We start from the raw sequence: 20,867 nt of genomic DNA on the forward strand, positions 1-20,867 counted from the left end.
GATAGAATTTGAGAGACATAAAGATAATTATAAGGAGTTTGCGATGAAACATCTTAAGACTCCATGAAAAATTGCCACATTTCTCTCTACTTTCAGCACATGTTTCAATCGTTTCATGATTTTGTGACTTGACTCTATATATATATATATAATTTTTTTTATTTTTTTCCCTTTCTCTTTCACCTGATGAACAAGATAAAAAGGCCACTCCCCCCTCCATCACAATAATTCAACAAGGTAGGGCACTAAGGCTGGATGACGAAATTGCCAATTTGATAAAAAGCTAAAGGTTCTTCGTCTTCTTCACCGAGAAATTCGGGTGTGGAAAAATGCTTGTCAGCATTCTGATGTAATATCATTTGATGATTCTTATGGTACATCTAATGCACCATAAAATTTCTCCTTGTTTCACTACTTCTTGAGTTGAGTTCATCATTACATGAATTGCAAGATGAGCTTTTATTTCTATTATTATTATTATTTTATTTTTTTTTTAATGTTCTGTGGGTAATATCATTCTAATTATATGAAAAGATGAGAAAAATTCAACAACTTACAGTATTAACACAACCTCCAAAGCCCTTTTGAAGTGTCAAATTTAATAAAGGCAACTTCACCTTTAACCTAGAGTATAAAGATCAGTTTTGCATGTGATTTACAGGCAACTAACATGGAGCTATGTCCACGTACTTTATATTAAAATCATGCTTAATTAATTATAATTAATTAACTCATCCAAATGTTCACCTTATGACATGCAGGATCCTGCCTTAACGATGCGGACTGATATTTCCTTTATATAAAAATTTCTTCAATGCCATTATCTCCCATGACATATATATATATATATATATATATATATATAGATATATAAAACCAAATGAAAAAACAAAAAAATAAATAAAAAATAAACCAGATTTGGGACCACATTATAGTATAAAGGATTATTAAGTTAATTATGTGTTAGAAGGATGATAACACACAGAAATCGAGTTTAATTAAAGTATAAATATAATTAAGATGCTGTGGGCTGGAATTAGGGCATAAACTATGAGCTGCTCGTGGGAAGAAGATCTTGGATTATCACTCTGAACATTAAATTGTTGAGTAATACTAGTCTTACAAAGAGGCATACAAAGAATCAAATTCAGCCCTTGAAATTCATGATTGCCTCTTTCTCTCTCACTTTTTCTCTTCTTTCAAGGACTGGATTTGACTGTTTGTATAGCTCTTTGTAAGGCTAGTATTACTCTAAATTGTTACCCTACACGTTGTGATACTATGATTGATCAAAATCCAAACACCAATGTGAACTCTCAAAATTCTCTAATAGCTTGTAATATATAAATTAAATTAGAAATTTGTAATATATATTTCACGTGGCTGTGTTTGTGTAATATTATGCCTTACGTTGATAATTGTATGCATGAAAGGGTTCTTAATGACCCTACATTCATCATTTTGCTCTTGTATTAACAACTCTATAACAATTTTATATCTCCCAAAGGCCAACTTATATAGGTACATTGACCTAACTTTAATATATTATTTAATTACCTAATTCAAAAGCATCCTTAATTATCTCACAATATCAAGTATCAAATTGATGATTTNAGAGAGGAACAGTTTTGCATAAATTTTGGGTCACTTTACCGACAAGAATGGAGGCACAGTAAGTGGATAAGCTGTAGCAGAGAGCTCCATGATGAACAAGTATTAATAAAGCACGCATATATATATATATATATATTAAAACATTCAGGTGAAATGAAATGAATAAGAGTTAACAACAAACACACCAATTCCTCGATTGGGTAAAACTCACTTTCACTGAAAGTGAAAGAAATAAACAATAATAAAGTTATAATAATAAATAAAGTGTCACATTAATGGATGGAGACTTGGATCCATGAGGGTGCATGATATATTTGATTGAGCTTTTGAGTAAAAAGAGAAGTAAAACATGTGTAGCTTTTGCGGTAGTGGGTTATTGATAGTTTTGTTGGAGAGAAATTATTTTTAAACCTTTTTGTAGTTTTAGCTTAGAAAGGGTTATCTTATCTATATTTAGAGTTAAAGAGCATGAAAATGGAGAACACATGGGCATCAAACTTAACCTTAATTCATTTAACTTTCTCTACATTTGAGAATATTGTAAGGACATGTCCGGAATATGGTACATCCCAAAGTACCAACATTTTGCGTTGTGTTACCATGTCATTTCAAATCTATCTTTCTACCAGTTTATGATAGTGCATAATGCTATCCATGTCGGCCATTTCTGTGTCGGCAAGATGAATTTTTTCTTGTAAAATTTCATGAAAAACATGTTTAAAGCAAGAAACCGAGCATCCAAATGAGTCTTCAAGTCATTCAATGAGTATATTCGAAGATCTATCTTACTATTACTTTTTTAATTTGTTACCCACTTGAAATTACTACATGAAAATAAGTCGTCTCTCAACTTCAACAAATGGATGAATGGCCCACCGTTAGTGGTTTCAGGCTCGATCACAAAGTGAGATGGGGTCATTGATGGATGTAAAAGATAGAATTTGAGAGACATAAAGATAATTATAAGGAGTTTGCGATGAAACATCTTAAGACTCCATGAAAAATTGCCACATTTCTCTCTACTTTCAGCACATGTTTCAATCGTTTCATGATTTTGTGACTTGACGCTATATATATATATATTTTCCCTTTCTTTTTCACCTGATGAACAAGATAAAAAGGCCACTCCCCCCTCCATCACAATAATTCAACAAGGTAGGGCACCAAGGCTGGATGACGATATTGCCAATTTGATAAAAAGCTAAAGGTTCTTCGTCTTCTTCACCGAGAAATTCGGGTGTGGAAAAATGCTCGTCAGCATTCTGATGTAGTATCATTTGATGATTCTTATGGTACATCTAATGCACCATAAAATTTCTCCTTATTTCACTACTTACTTGAGTTGAGTTCATCATTACATGAATTGCAAGATGAGCTTTTATTTCTATTATTATTATTTTATTTTATTTTTAATGTTCTGTGGGTAATATCATTCTAATTATATGAAAAGATGAGAAAAATTCAACAACTTACAGTATTAACACAACCTCCAAAGCCCTTTTGAAGTGTCAAATTTAATAAAGGCAACTTCACCTTTAACCTAGAGTATAAAGATCAGTTTTGCATGTGATTTACAGGCAATTAACATGGAGTTATGTCCACGTACTTTATATTAAAATCATGCTTAGTTATAATTAATTAACTCATCCAAATGTTCACCTTATGACATGCAGGATCCTGCCTTAACGATGCAGACTGATATTACCTTTATATAAAAATTTCTTCAGTGGCATTATCTCCCATGACATATATATATATATAACCAAATGAAAAAACAAAAAAAATAAAAAATAAACCAGATTTGGGACCACATTATAGTATAAAGGATTATTAAGTTAATTATGTGTTAGAAGGATGATAACACACAGAAATCGAGTTTAATTAAAGTATAAATATAATTAAGATGCTGTGGGCTGTAATTAGGGCATAAACTATGAGCTGCTCGTGGGAAGAAGATCTTGGATTATCACTCTGAACATTAAATTGTTACCCTACACGTTGTGATACTATGATTGATCAAAATCCAAACACCAATGTGAACTCTCAAAATTCTCTAATAGCTTTTAATATATAAATTAAATTAGAAATTTGTAATATATATTTCACGTGGCTGTGTTTGTGTAATATTATGCCTTACGTTGATAATTGTATGCATGAAAGGGTTCTTAATGACCCTACATTCATCATTTTGCTCTTGTATTAACAACTCTATAACAATTTTATATCTCCCACAGGCCAACTTATATAGGTACATTGACCTAACTTTAATATATTATTTAATTACCTAATTCAAAAGCATCCTTAATTATCTCACAATATCAAGTATCAAATTGATGATTTTATTTTTGAGTTAACGACTTTTTCCCACCCAAATAATGGCTTAATGACATTTTATCCCCCACAGACATTTAAAATATCACTTTATTACCCAAATTTATATTCCAGCGGTAAACAAAGAGCAAACTCAGTCCAAGCTGTTAGAGTTTTTGAAGAAGGGAAGCCGATGATTCTTTTGGTGATTGGGATTAATAGGAATTTGATTTGGGAGGAGTAATTGTGCAAACCCTAATTGCTCGATTGCAGGCCATTAGCGAGGTCGACGAGAGTAGGGTTTGAGGGTTTTGGTGAGTGATAATCGAATGTTGGTAGTGTGGGGTCACAATGATGTCGGAATTGAAAATGGAATATAAATTTGAGTAATAAAGTGGTATTTCAAAGTCTAGGTAGAAAATGTCATTAAACCATTATTTTGATGAAAAAAAAGTCGTTTACTCTTTATATATATATATATACACATACATATGTATAGTGTTATATGTTATGGGTAGACTAAACATTCTTGGCTTTAATCCCTTCCTTAATTTGCCAGTTATATTATGCATATTTTTATAATGAATTGAGGCAGATTTAGGGTTTTGTATGGTCTCTACTAGCAATATAATTCCTCGAGGCACCAAACTTGTTGGAAAGGTTATGATTGTGATCAAAGAAAACATAGAAAATTCTCAATTTTGACTCTTTACACCCTGGACTAACATTTCTTATTAAGCTACGTCTATGTCTTGATCCAGTATTGAAAGTACATAATATTTATTTTAAATATCCCAAAAAAATAATTAAAAATACAACATCACTACCCATTAACCCATTTTTTTAATCTAATTAATCCAACAGCTCAGGAGCAACAGTAAGAAAGCTAGAATGATGGGAGACAATATACAAAAGCAAGGATTTTTAGTTTTATTTTAATTTATACATTCCCATTTTCTTACCATATTTCTCGAGATGTTAAAACTTAAAAAAAAATTAAATTAAATTAAATTAATATCAAAGAATAAAAAGTCAACGGTCAAAGATTTGCATTACTGTCTCTGTCTCCATTAACATAACATTCTCCAAAAACCCTCACTACGCCAAGCACTATGCGCCCCACTTGGGTGCAGTCCTACCTGCCTCGGTGCACCCGCCCGCTCTCAATCCCTACTCTGCACCAAGCAAGTAGGTCCCACTAGTCCGATTTAAACATAAAAAAAAAAACGGGGGAGTTGTAGGGTTCCTAGCCGTCGGATGACAATACTTCGGTGGGATGGGTTTGACCGGGTTAAGAGGCGGGTGGGTAAGAGACACGTGAGTGTTATCTTTGGGTGGGGTCTATGTGGCAAAAAGAAGGCGAACAAGTGGCGACAGGGGCGGGGCGGGTACACGTGGCAAAAGTGGAGACATCCTTGGTGGAGGGCAATGTGATGACGTGGCAGTGATGTAAGATTGAGACGACTTTACCCAACAACTTCTCTTGAATTCTGGGTTGAAGGGAGGGAGGGGAAGGTAATGCAATTTTCTTTGGGAGGATAGGGATATGGTGTGAACTTTCGGTGATTTTTTCGTTGACGTGGCGATTTCTTGCTTCTGGGATCGTCGACTCTTTGACTTTATTATTTATTTATTTATGTGATCTTTTAACTAATTTTGTTCTTCTCCCCTTTTCTAATTCTAGTGTTTATCAGAAGTGCTTTTCAGTTATTAGTCAAATGTGCAAAGTTTTTTTTTTTTCTTTTTTGTTTTATGATCGAGGGTGTTCGGCCTTCGAGGTCCTAAAGTTAACAATCGAATAAATTTTCAGTGGCTATCTCTATTAATAATCGAGGTAAATCAAACTTAAGACTTCTTAAACAATATATCCAAGAGTTTTAGTTGGCCGTTCGATCGTCTAGTGATAGTTATGCAAAACTTTTCTTGCCACCAAAAATCACTTGAAATTTGTAATGCTATATATGATCCAAGATGTTTTTTCAAGTGCTTTTTAGATTTGGAAAAATGTATTTAATTAAACACTTTGGATGAATAAATACCCAAAAGTAAATTTTTAAAGAATCCCTCAAGATTAAAATGTGGATCGAACTCTAAAATAGATTTTGCATAGTATGATTTAAAAAATGGAGAGACATGATTCATCATCATGTTTTACTAGAAGCAAAAGCCTAAAGATAAAGAGTTCTAAAGTGGATTCATATGATAATTGATAAATGGCATTGCCTTTTGTTTTTTTACCTTTTTAAATTTCTCTTTAATGTGACAAAGAAAATTATCCATTAACATGTTGACAAGTTCAATTAATTATGATGATTAGGTCTCATTAACAAATATTAATCTATCTTAATTAATCAATGGAGATGTAAAATAAGTTAAGTAGAATACGACATGCGTTTTGACATTTTGGGCATTGCGTGTATTGCATAGAAATCGGGTTTTGACCTCAAGAAACAAAGTAAAATTGAGGATGTGTTAGGTACCAAATGCAAGTACATATATGGCTTCTTCTAGCTACTTATCTTGGTGCATGTTCTTGAGTCTTTTTTTATTTAATATATGCTACAACATAATTATCAAACCCATTTCTTGGAAAAACGTATGAAACTAACATATATGTTCTTACTTTTCATGAAAGGTCAATGAAGATTTTGTTATTAATAAGAATAATGTTAGTAAATTTACTTGGGTTTTTTAATAGGGATTGAATGATTCTCTCACACTACTTTGAGTTTTACAATGTTCGATCTACTCATTTCATGAATGTTTTCAAATCATCTCTAAAATCCCTATAAAATAGTTTCAAAAAATGCTTTCCTTATACCGTAAACTATTCTCTTCTTTATCCTAAGACCTAAAATGAAACTAATGTAGTTCATAAATGAGTTCATTTATTGCGTTACAAAATAAAAAACGTTATCATCAATGAGGAATAATAATTTCCGATATGAAAAGTCCCAATCCATGTATTTTTCAATACAAAAGGTGAAGGAAATGAATGTCAATGATATAAACCCTAACATAAATAGTTGCAATATACCCGAATACGACTAAGACTGATCAAACTATACACTGCTGACAAGAAAAAAGGGAGAGGAAAAGAGAAAGACATGGCCACATCCATGTGTGAAAACTTCACTGTTGCTTTGGGTAAAAACCAAAACATGATGTTTAAGTTTAACAAATTCATCAACTATACTTTGTGCTGATTCTTCAAATGCCACAGACACAAGCTTTTGAAAATAGTCATACCAAATACACAATGTATGTGAAAGTCTTTGATGTCTGCTCCTCATTGAAACCCCACTACTTCTTTTGAGTAGTAGCTTTAATTCAATATATATAGATTTATTTATTTATTATTATCATTCCTCATTCATATGACTTGCATGAATTTCCTTTCCCAAATAATACCTTCTTTATACGTAAGAAAGTTCCTAACAAACATTAGTGCCATTTTAGTTATGGGTCTATTCATTCTTCCCTTTGCAGCCATTGTTAGGTTAACCATATCCCCATTATTCAACCCTTCACTCTTTCTTTGTTCACACATCTACCAAAATACCTCACCCACTTCAATTTTTTTTTCCTCCATCGCTTTTAACCTTCATTTTCTTTTATATATATATATATATATATACCCACAATGTACATATACGAAATATGTATAAAATTTTAAAAAAAAAAATTAATGAATTGGAAATACTGTAAATTGAAAGCATAAATATTTTATGTTCAAACCCTAATAAATTAAAATTGATGAGGAATGGCGAAGGGAGCGCTTTGATAAAATATCTAAGGTATGGAACTATGGACACGGCCGAGTTTTTGGCGAGGAAAGGCACGAATTTGTGGAGCTATACGAAAATAACTACGTGAAGGCACTAAACTCCCATTTGTACACGTGTCAACCTATCAAGTTTGGCAGCCAGCTGGCTGGTCCCACTTGGATACTTCAACAAGAAATCGTCTCCTCTCCTCTCCAATTATTTACCGTACACTTTCGTGAGATATTGACTTTAACAATATCGTAAATTTTAACGCCGTTTTTTTGTGAAACACCCGCAGTACAAGCACCCTTGCAATCGGTGAAATTACTGCGGGTCTACCGTGGACTGCCGGTCACAAATGTCTAGATAATCTCACAATAACAAATTTTTTAATGCCTTTTAACAATTGATTAAAAATAATATATTTTAAAAAAAAGTAAATATAAATTATTATTTTTTTTGGGGGCGGGGGGGCTTTTTCAGTGAACAAGATATTTGAGAATAAAAGCTTGAAATTTTCATGCTAAAGAGGTGTTCCAAAAGAAAAATAAAAAAGAAAGAAATGGTAATAAGGAAAGTACAAAAATGTCCTCTAGAGCTGTAATAGCCACCTTCAATTTTCCCTCTATATATAGCAGGCCAATTCTCTTTCATTTTACCTCACACCAAGACCAAAGCCAAAATCAAAACAATCAATCAATCAATCCTCTTTCTCAAGTGTTAAAACCACACACATTTCTCCAGTTTTCTTCTCTAAACAATCTCTTTCTTTGGTCTGAACACACCATGCCTGAGGCACCAAAGAACTCAGATTACAATCTTGTAGAGAAGAACAAGAAGAGCCTTGAGTTCATTGAAAATGTTACAACAAACGCTGATGAGGTTCAGAAGAAGGTTCTTGGAGAGATCCTCTTTCGCAATGCCCATGTTGAGTATTTGCATAGACATGGCCTTAATGGTCACACTGATAGAGACACTTTTAAGAAAGTCATGCCAGTCATCACTTATGAAGATATCCAGAATGATATCAATCGTATTGCCAATGGAGATACCTCTCCAATTCTCTGTTCTAAGCCCATTTCTGAGTTTTTGACAAGGTAAATCACTGAGCTTTTACATCTTTTAACTTCAAATTTTTCTCCTTTTTGGGAGTTTTGGTTTGATGGGTTCTTTTTGTAGCTCTGGGACATCAGGAGGGGAGAGAAAGTTGATGCCAACAATTGAAGAAGAGCTAGAGAGGAGGTCTCTACTTTATAGCTTATTGATGCCTGTAATGAGCCAGTATGTTCCTGGTTTAGACGAAGGCAAAGGAATGTACTTTTTGTTTATAAAATCTGAGGCCAAGACTCCCGGTGGCCTTGTGGCTCGCCCAGTTTTAACGAGCTACTACAAAAGCTCTCATTTCATAAACAGGCCTTTTGACCCTTCGACAAACTACACTAGCCCAAATGAAACCATTTTGTGCCCAGATTCCTACCAAAGTATGTACTCTCAACTGCTTTGTGGCCTTTGCCAGAACAAAGAAGTCCTTAGAGTTGGTGCTGTTTTTGCCTCTGGGTTCATTAGGGCGATCAGATTTCTTGAAAAACATTGGCCTCTTTTGGCTAATGATATTAGAACTGGCACCATTGACCCCCAGATCACTGACCCATCTGTCCGTGAAGCAGTCACGAAGATCCTTAAACCAGACCCAAAACTTGCTGATTTTATTGAAAATGAGTGCAGTAAGGTTTCCTGGCAAGGGATCATAACAAGGTTATGGCCCAACACTAAGTATGTGGATGTTATTGTGACTGGGACCATGTCACAGTACATCCCAACTCTTGATTACTATAGCAATGGTCTCCCTCTTGTTTGCACCATGTATGCCTCCTCCGAGTGCTATTTTGGTCTCAACCTTAACCCTCTTTGTAAACCAAGTGAAGTTTCCTACACCCTTATACCAACAATGGCCTATTTTGAGTTCTTGCCGGTTCATAGAAACAATGGTGTCACTAACTCTATTTCCATGCCCAAATCACTCAATGAGAAGGAGCAAAAAGACTTGGTGGAGCTTGTTGATGTCAAGCTTGGCCAAGAATACGAGCTTGTAGTCACCACTTATGCAGGTAACTTAAATTGTTTCATAATATATTTTGCAACTTATTGTTACTAATGTTACATGCTTATACTCAATTGTTTAATTTCACTTTTTTCAGGACTTTATCGCTATAGAGTTGGTGATGTGCTGAGAGTGGCTGGATTTAAGAACAACGCACCACAATTCAACTTCATATGCAGGAAAAATGTGGTGCTGAGCATTGATTCAGATAAAACTGATGAGGTTGAGCTGCAAAACGCTGTCAAGAATGCAGTGAACCATTTGATGCCCTTTGATGCAACTCTTGCTGAGTACACAAGCTATGCAGATACCACAACAATCCCTGGTCATTATGTGTTATATTGGGAAATTACCCTCAATGGGACAACCCCAATTCCTCCCTCAGTCTTTGAGGATTGTTGCTTAACAATTGAAGAGTCACTCAACAGTGTATACCGCCAAGGCCGTGTGTCAGATAAGTCAATTGGACCTCTTGAGATAAAGATTGTTGAGCTAGGGACTTTTGATAAGCTCATGGACTATGCCATTAGTTTAGGTGCATCAATAAACCAGTACAAGACCCCAAGGTGTGTGAAATTTGCACCCATTGTTGAGCTTTTGAACTCAAGGGTTGTTTCAAGCTACTTCAGTCCCAAATGTCCCAAGTGGGTTCCTGGTCTCAAGCAATGGAACAACAGAGCAGCTACAAGAATTGAAGAAATCAATGGCAAGACTACTCTTTGAATCTTTAGTATTAGCTTTTCATGGAGGTTCACAAGAACTGTTTTCGTGATCATCTTAGGAAAATGTTAAGCATCCTTTTTAGGTTAACCCCATGTCTTTAATGTTTTTCTTTTTTCTTTTTTTTAACTGTTGTTTATGATGCATAGGGACTATAGTCTTGTACAAAAACAGTTCCTGTTTCAAGGAAAGCTTTTAAATTTCCACTTCTAATTGATTGGGCTCTTTTATTAGTCTCTTCTTTTTTCTATGCCATAATCATCACTTTCAATGGAATTTGATCTTAATTCCAGCAGGAATCCTGCCCACTTATATCGTTTCATGAATCATGACTATACCAAAACGGCAAAAAGAAAGCCACCACTTATCAAATCCTATCTTTATCTTTTTCTATTTTTTCTCAAAAAAGCATACCAAATTTTTCTTTTCTATAAGTTAAAACAGTTAACTCTTCTAATATACAAATTAATATAATTCAGAGTAACCCTCAAGAAAGTCTGAAGTAACCAATATATCTCACTCTTATGGGTCTCATTTGAGCAACAAACTTCACAGAAAACCAGCTAATTAATAAAAGAAAGACCCTTTGGTTGGGCTTATAAGAAATGCATGGAGATAAAATATATCTTTTTTTCCTTATGCAACAGGAGTTACACATAGATATTGCAGAAAGCATAAGCAAGATGGTTGATTATTGTATATTATTACTTGTTTGAAGAATGAAGATGATGAAAATGGTGTTGGGTTTGTAACGTATGATGCAAAGACAAAAAAGCAAATACAATCCATTGTTAATATTGTCAGTGTATGTGTCAGTTGGACCCAATCTGCGTTGCAGCCATAAAAATAGCGGGAATTCTGCACGAATTAAAAACCCAGAAGACAAAAACTGTTCAAAGGCCAAAACAATTTGTTGTGGAGTAGCAGGACAGATAAGGAAGAATCAGAAATGTTCCCTCTCTTTGCCCCTGTCTCTGAAAACAAACAAAACACTTTTTTTAGAAAACAGTTTTTTCAGGGAGGTCAGTCAAAACAATTATGGCACTCTCAGACACACCCCAGAAAAAAGGAGGCAATTTTCCAGAGACGTTTTTCAGTTTCTTCATTTTATTTTCAAAAAAAAAACAACCGATGGGGGGTGGAGATAAGGTCTCTCTTTTTGTTTTTTGTTTCGTAGTGCTTCAGTTTCTTTTGCAGTTTGTCTACTTCCATCATTTTTGCCCATTTTTTTCTACATTAACTCGCTTCTCACTTCATTTCTGCTTCTTACAAATTGCTTTTCATATTCAATTAGTTTTATAAATTTAAACTACATTAATATGTGATTTATACTTTAGGAACACTTAAATACCAGTGGGAAGTGCTTTAGTCTCCAAAGCACTTTAATTTACTTATAATAGTGTTAATTGCAATAAGCGAGCAAAAAACTATGTTTTGAGCTACTTTGTTTGAAAAAATAGATCAACATTTTTTTTTTCCTTTCATACCGAGGGTTTGGGTCAATTACACATATTTCAATTAATCTTGAGATCCATGAATACCCTACAAGTCCAAAGGACCAAGTAACCACAATAGTATAATAGGTGACCTCAAGATTCAAACACAAGAATCAAAGAATTAAGCAACTTTTTTGATCGGCGAGCTAATCCCTTGGGATTAATTATATATATATATATATAATATATTAATTTCGATTGAGAAATAAAAAGCACTAAAAATTTAGTGGTTAGAAATGATGGGTACACATCATTATGGTTGCCCCAAAATCTAAATTGAATTTTAGCTTGTACCATAAGAAAAGATAAAGTATTTGACTTAAAAATTCTTTGTTGTTGTATCAAATGATGAGAAACATATATTAGAAGGTGGATTCCAATTCGATATTTCTCCCAACCAATATCATGTGATTCTCAATATCACTTATCCATTCAACTATCAACTTTAATTTGTCACCACTTAATCTATTCATCACTTTTATGAAAAACTTTGCTTTATGCATCATCTCAATCAGTGTGCTCCTTGCAATCATAATGTAAAAATGGCTAACGCCATCTGAAAGCTACTACTTGGACATGAAAGAAATGGAATGGGTAGTCGCTATAAGAGTAAACACCTTTTCCCACCCAAGGTTTGCCTTATACCACTGTCCCACCCAAAAAGCTCAAAATACCAATTTACTACCATAATTTTATTTTGTTATTACCCAAAATATACTTTCTGATTCGGCATGAACGGAGAGCAAAATTGATCAAGACATTGGGGCTTTTGGAAGAGGGGATGTCGTAGTCTTTTGGTTGTGACAGGTTGGATTTTAATGGTCGAGAGTGCGAATTTACTTATGAGGGGCGACTATGTGTTTCACAAATTGCTCGATTTTCCGTGATTGGCAAGGTCAACGAACACGTTTGAAGGTTTTGATGAGTGATAATCGAGAAGAGAAAGTGGTAGTGTTGGGGTCGTAACAATGCATAGAATCGACCACAACAGTTGGTCGAAATATAAATTGGGGTAGTAAATGGATTTTGCAAATCTTTGGGCAGGAAAGTGTCATTCAGGCAAACCGTGGGTGGGAAAAGTGGTTTTCTCTGCTATAAATAATTATGCTACTTAAATTGGAGTTGGAGTGATCTTAGATCCATTAAGTGCCAAACAAATAGCAACAACTATACTTACTCTGTTAGGAAACTTGGAAACATAATCATTCATTTTTAAAAAATTATCCATACCTCTCAAGTATAATTAATTTAATATGTGGGTTTGTTTTAATTTTATATAAATCAACTTTTGACATCAAAAAAATAATTCATATTTAAACATACAAAATCAGCCATTGTGGGCCCTTTTGTTCATAAGAAAGATTAAACTATATTTTAAAGATGTTACATATTACCTATGACCTTTCTTTTACTAATTCCATTCAAACTTCAACATACTATAAATTTGAACTCTAAACTAGTGTAAATGGAGGGGGTTCTTTAATATTCTTCCACTCTACATTAAATGGGGTAAACTAATAAGAGATAAATTTAACTATTATACACCTCGCTTTCATGGTAGCCAAAATCTAAGTCTCTTCTTAAGAAAATGAATAAAGTAAATAATAGTGATTCAACTCAATAAATATTTAATTTTTTCTTGCCTAGTGCAATTTGATACAACTAAAATTCAAACTTACAAACATATTGAATCCAGCTAATCAATCCCATTTGACATTTAAATTTGAGACCTCTTACACTAATTTAACATTTTTATTTCATTAGATAATTATAATAGAAAAAAAATAAAAGCTCATTATAATAACTCTTTATGATCACATAAAGTGTAATGTATATAACCACCATTAGATGATATAATGGTAAAAGAGTAAAAAAAAAAAAAAAGTTTCATGAGCTTTTAAGTTGAGTCTCCCAAGGCCTTGATAGGGATGGTCACTGAAACTTTTACCCAGTTGGCAGTTCTAGAGTCTCAAAAAGTGTAATGTATATACCATACCACTAATACGGGTGTCCATTATGATTCTTACCTAGTTTGACAGCTTTAAGACCCTAAAGAATTAATTGAAGTGTATGTCAGCTGATCCAAACATCTCTTATGACTAAAAAAAAAAAATGTAATGTATATACCACACCACTAATAGGGGTGTCTACTGAAACTTTTATCCAGTTGGTAATTTCAAGATCTTAGAAGATTAGTTGAGGTACACACAATGTGATTTGAACATCTATGTGATAATAAAAAAAAAAAATAATAAATAAATGTAAGGTGTAATGTTATTACCAAATAATTTCATGATGTAACATCACTATACAATTAGTGATAATTTGTCTAACTTTTTGTATTTTAGTGGGTTTTACGTCAAAATATCCAATTTTGTACAGCTTCAATACATCCTAAGTTAACTAATTTTATACATAATACTAATTAATGAGCAATAACGGGAGATCTAGCAATAACTAGAGGATCTCGAATGGTGCTATTTATTGTAGAGAGAGTTTTTCATATAAATAAAGTGTATTTTTATGAATTTTTAAATATAAAAAATAAATTTTTTATTTAAATTTAATAGACTCTTAGAAATTTAATGACGGTCTTTTTTATTTTCAAGAAATAAACTTAATAGGAGAGAAAATTAATAAATAAAATGTATAAAAATTTATAGTTTATTTATTAAAATTATGATAGATAAGAAAACTTGATTATCTATTCTATAATATAGAGAGTCAAATTTACTCTTTAATCTATATAAAGAATTAAACACTTTTTTTATGGTTTAATTTTTTACGATAAAAAGTTTAGGGGAGGATGCTCTTAGACATTAAAAATCAACGATAGTAATAATAATTTTGCAAATAATGAAAAAATGGGCGAGGATTAGTTGTAGGAGAAAGAGACAAATCCACGTATCTAACGATCCGTGTGTCTTTGGGGTCCACACCCCATCCCCCATGCAAATCAAGGTTCCCCAGAAGCGTAGAATCCGGGAAAAAATTATATTCGGATGGGGGCTTCTCCAGTGGGGGAGGGGGACCATGTCCAGATTCACGCCACGTGGCGTACAATAAGCGTTGACCATACGTAAGTGTTTAACAAAGTCCCTATCTCTTCTCTTATGTGTGGGTCCTCTTTGAGTTAGACCAATCAGAGCACAGCGATCAACGTGAGGCTGTCTACTTCGTAGGATCCAACTTTTGCTGAATCATACCCGACCCGACCGCACCATCTAAATCCCTGTTTGGAAACCTTTTTTTTTTTTTTTTTTTTTTTTTTTGGGTTTAGAAACTCTTTCTAAGTGAGAGTGCTTTTTGTAACTAGAATTCAACCAAACCTAAATTAATATTTAAAAAGTTTTATACTACGACAATTGTGTGTGTTTTATCTCAGTTTAATGTATTAAACCGTTTATTGAATGAGAAGAAATATATATATATATATTTTTTTTTTGGATTAATTGAACTTTCAGAAAAAAGAAAAAGTTATTTAGTGATTAGCGAAACATATGTTAAAGAGAATGGGGAATGGTTAGGGGGTTATGATAACGATGGTGATAATGTAATATAAAAATGAATGATGAATTTTTTTAAAAAAAGGAAAATGGTGATTGAAAGATATGATTAATAAAAAGGATGAAGAAAAAGTTGAGCTTTTAGAGACAATGCAACATTGAGTATGATAGTAACCAATTATAATAAACATTATTGATGCATATATTTAAAAGAAGATTGATAGACAATGAAAGTTAATAATACTAGAGAGAGAGAAATAGACTAGTCAACTATTTGATAATTGATTTCACCAAGTAACAACCAAATTTTACATCAAAATTCCTTGGACTTTCTTTTACTATTTTCTAATTCCCTTTTCATAATACAACAAATTATGCAATCAATTATCACACCTTGAATGATATTTACTTTTTTGAACAAAAAAAAAATGGTTAATCTCAAAAGCTTCAATGATTTTTTAAAACTGTCAAATATCTATGGAGGTTTCTGATATTTATTTTTTTACTAAAGGGTTGAAATGTACCCTTAAAAAAATTATGATTTTTTTTTTTAGTATTTGACTAAAATAAATAAAAAATAATTTTGGATACCAATTACAAAGCAATTGTGTAGTGGGTAGGGTACAAACATCTCTCTTGGTCTAATTAGGCGGGAAGTATTGAAAACCCATTTCAAAATTTCAATTATCAGGTTAATCATAATTAATTAAGCAAGTCAAAAGTGGGATTAAAAAAATAAAACATGAGGGACCCCAAATTAGGCATCATATGATAATAAATAAAATGTGTTACATTAAAATATTGATGGTTACCTAAGCCTAACGGTAACAGTCACCCTAAAAATGACTAAACCAAACGACAAAGAATTGGGCCAAAATTCACGTGAATTGTTTTCAAGAAGTTGACGGCCCAAAGTTGGTGGTTGACGGGGCACAATCTAATGTCGCCCTCGCACGTGACCCGACATTGGACAATTACACGTGTGGCCCATGAGACTCTTGACTTTGACCACCCTATAAACCCCACCCACACGTGAGACAAATCCCCTTTGTTCCCCTTGTCGGGCCCGTACTATAGGCCCATTCGGCCCATTAAACAGTCATGAACAGTAGAATTACTCTGTGTTGTCACTATATAAGAGGTGGATTATCGGCCTTGTTGTCCCAAATGCAAATAATTGTTCCCCTTGAAAAATAATTTAACATTTAAAGCCAAATAATCAAAGCTTTGGTCATGTATTGTTTGTATAAATGTTGACAAAAAAACCTAATTTTAGAATAGTTTAATTGATTAATCAAAACCCAATTAGGATTAGGACAAACTTTATTATATTTAGAGGAGTAAAGTATAGTACTTTCGGTTATAAATATTTAAATAATTTGTATGTTAGTATAATGTTGAATATGCATTTTTAATAAGTCGTATTAGTATAATGTTGAATAGTGATTAGGAGCTCCAATATGATGGTATTGTAAGTAGTAATAGCATTATTATTATTATTATTATTATTATTATTATCTTTGGGGGGGTTGTTGAGTGTTTTTGTTCTAAGTCTTACAACATGTAACATCAGTTGAATTTAACAAGATTAAGATATTGAAATCAAATCACTTAACCTTATAAAAGTATGCAAATGATTATTGGGAAATCGATAAGGAGATTATGTAAGATGGGTATGTGTCAAAAGACAATTTCAACAAGAGGGAGAAAAATTATGCATGGACCACTATTCTAAACCATATATTAGTCATAAATTTGACACAAATCTTCACTAAAAATAAAGGGTTTCATCATTGATCGTACTTTCAACTACAATATTAAGCACAAGAAACTGAAGGCATTGTTTAATGTTGAGTTGTTTTCTAGATAGCTTCTAGGACGGTTAAACCAAGTATTTAATGGGCTTTAGGGTAGATTCTTTTTTGAAATTGAGGCATCATTTTGTGTCATAACATAACCACTCTAAAATTGTATTGACTTGTATTGGAGAAATATTCGTATTGGATTCAATCTCCATTCAACATTGAGCCAATTACTCCTAGCTTCCATCATCGCTTACGACATACATTTCTTTTAGGAAGCAATGGAAAGTGGAAAATAATTTGGATGGGATCGAGATGTGTTCAATATTCCCATTCAATATAAATGTTAATATGTATAAATTATTGAGCATATGATAAAATAATACATTTGTGCCACTTAAAATCTTGTCGTCAAAGCATATCATTGTTGGTCTTGTTTTTTATTGTCAGGTGATTATGAGAATAGCCACTTAAATTGTATTTTGAAAATGTTTAGATTTTTTGTTTTTTTTCTTGATGATCGAAGTGTTCGAGTCATTGCATGTATCTCGACTAATTTCTGTGATTTATGAATACTCTACAAACTAATATTTCAAAAAAGTGACATATGTGATAGGTGGTTCCAAAAGGTTCAAATCCAAGAAGTTAATGAAGAGAGTAAACCGTTTGACCGCTCTACCGACCCTTTGGAGTCAAGGTTTTGGTTCTTTGATCTTATGGCAAGAGGTCTTTCGCTATAATACAATCATGAAAATGTATATCGCAAGTTTTATGTTTTACGTTGATGTATTGTTACAGCGTATACTGGAACATAACCTCCCCACAACGAAATTTGTTACTTTACAAATGTAAACTTATGCCCCAATACAACCCACTCCAACATAGTTTCTTTGTGGCGCCCGAATATATAAAGTGGACTTCGATAAAGCAGCGAACCTTGGGGGCCAAATCTGGAAAGCCGAAAACTAGTCATACTCAGCCAGTTTATATTACTAACATCGGGCCTTGAGAGATCCTTGATTTGTTCGGGCCATGTTGCGTGATATGTAAGGCTGGATCCAATATCTGAGTAAGGTCCAGTTCACAAAATGCAAATCTTTAAAAAAAATAATTGGAATGTAATTAGCAAGTCTCTTATGCAAATCATGATATTTGGGGATATTAGTGTAAGTAAGATGTGAACGACTTTTTCCCACCCACCAAACTTTTAAATAATTTTTATTATCCAAATTTATATCGGACGGCAAACAGAGAGTAGAATTTATTCAGGTTGCTGAATCTTTTGAAGAGGGAGGCCGATGAGTTTTTAATAGTGGAAAGTTGGATTTTGGTGGTTGAGATTAATCAGAATTTGACTTGAGAGGGACAGTTGCGTAAACCCTAATAACACGATTGTCGACAATTAACGGGATCAATGGAGTAAGGTTTGAGAGGTTTTGGTAAGTGATGGTCGTGAAGAGAATAATGTGGGGTGAGATCGCAATGATGTCGAAATTGAAAACAGATATAAATTAATTAGTAAAGTGGTATTTTAAAAGTTTGTGTTTGAGAAAGTGTCATTAAACAATTATTTGATTGGGAAAAAGTCGTTTACTCGTGTAATAATATAAAATGATTAAGCGTGTAATTACAGGATGTATGACACCATAAACTAAAGCATATCTAAGCACTTTCTCTGAACTCCTATACAAGTTTGAAGTTACTTACATTAATCTAAAGTCAATTAAACACGTAAATTATAGTGTCCATTGCACAAAAAAAGCTGTATTGCATTAAATTAAAGTTTAATTGAGGGATAAAGAATTGTCTATTGAGAAATTGTTTAATAGAAACATCAATGATGAAAGTGAAGAAAGGAGAAATAGAAGAGGTGAGGCAGCTCCATTAAATCTCCTCTTCTTATAAATTCTTTATACAATCATGAACCATTTAAAATAACTCTCTTTCTTTATTATTATATGGTCCTCGTTTACAAATATTATCATCTTCATGTGCATATAATTTCACATTTATATTTATGGAATGATGTAAATAGAAGTCATGCTATTGCACTTACTTGTTAGCATTTAGAAACTGACCCACTTGCCTTGATTACTAGAGATTGCCATAATTAAACACAATTAATCTCAAATCTATCACTACTTGTATTTCTCCCTAAATTTGGGAGAAACATGGGTTTGGTTTTAGTTTAGATTTTTATGGCATTTCATTAAATCAAATAACATTTTATAATATTATTTGAATAGCATTTCTCAATTCGAATTTTTTTTTTTTTTTTTTTTGGTCTTATGAATATTATTATAGCATAAAAAGGTAAAGACAAAGGAAATAATAATTCCCGACCAAGAAAAAAAAAAAGAAAAAAAGAATGAAGGTAAAGTAGTGTTGCCAAAAGCAGATGAGGACAAGCAAGGAACAGGTTTGAAGCAAAGTCTTCAAAATTTAATGATATTAATTTGTAAAAAAATTAAGAAAATTAAGGTTGTGATAAGTGGGTCCAATCCAAATGAAGACTAAAAGGAATGTTTCATCAAAGAGGGTCAAAATCTAAGTCAACCCCACCAAGGGTTTGAATTTGTTTATCAATTTTATTTTTTTATTAATTTTTTTTTTTTTTTTTTTTGTGACAAGACACATGCCCACTACCTCAATTTGTTTATTTTCTTATTCATTCACGCTTCATCTTGTTGAAACATGATGAACGCACCCTCCCCTTTCTTTTCATTTTAAATTCTTTGAATTCAATTTCAACCCTAAGTCAATGACACGAAGCACGGTCACATAACCCACACAACACACCCCAATTTAATAAAAAAAAAAAAAAAAAACTTTGTAAACACATTTAATAGAATAATTTTAATTATTTATATCATATTCTAAACCCATTTTTCTTTCTAAAAAGGAGAAGGATCTTATTTAATAGATATCTCTTGTTTCAATTTAATCCCTTTCAATTTGAAAGTCGTTTCTATTTTCCTCCCTCTTTTGCTCTTCAAACTTAAAATTAGTGTTTTGTTGAAATATTTAACTCTGAAATTAAGTTAATAATTATAGTAATAATGAGGAAATAATAACATTTTGAGTGAAGATAATGAAGATGGAGGGAGTTGGTGAGGATAACTAGAATGGGACAAGTTCCCAAGATTAGAATTCCACATTTGATTGGATGTAAAGGTAGTTTAGACTTTATATTATATTATTTTTATTTTATTTATAATCAAAATATAATCATTTTCTTGGTGAGAATGTAAAAACTTTTTAAATCCTATTATATTGTCACTAAACCCAATTGTAGATCTTACTAGGACATGAAACTATGGATCTGCAATTTCTGCCTTTGTTTTTTAATTTCTTAATTAATTAAACATCTCTATCCATAACTCTTTGTCCCACTTGGCTACCCAACTTTCAGAAAGTGGCAAATTATATGCATTTTTTTTTTATTTTTTTGGCTAATTCTTTACAAAGTGGAAATCTTAGTTGGTTTTTGTAAGAAGAGTGGAAAGGAATGGCTATCAATTATTTTATTATTATTTCAAGATATTTAATAA

General features: G+C 32.6%; 1 protein-coding gene across 1 annotated transcript; it reads left to right on the forward strand.

Annotated features, from left to right (window-relative positions):
- The first annotated feature begins 8,362 nt into the window (after positions 1-8,362).
- LOC116139938 (indole-3-acetic acid-amido synthetase GH3.6) lies at positions 8,363-10,678 on the forward strand. Its single transcript, XM_031425582.1, has 3 exons — positions 8,363-8,788; positions 8,871-9,799; positions 9,890-10,678. Exons 1-3 carry the CDS (start codon positions 8,478-8,480, stop codon positions 10,513-10,515), a joined length of 1,866 nt encoding a protein of 621 aa, XP_031281442.1. The 5' UTR covers positions 8,363-8,477; the 3' UTR covers positions 10,516-10,678.
- Positions 10,679-20,867: the final 10,189 nt, after the last annotated feature.

The sequence above is a fragment of the Pistacia vera genome, unplaced genomic scaffold (assembly GCF_008641045.1).
Source record: "Pistacia vera cultivar Batoury unplaced genomic scaffold, PisVer_v2 Contig36, whole genome shotgun sequence".
Classification (NCBI taxonomy): domain Eukaryota; kingdom Viridiplantae; phylum Streptophyta; class Magnoliopsida; order Sapindales; family Anacardiaceae; genus Pistacia; species Pistacia vera.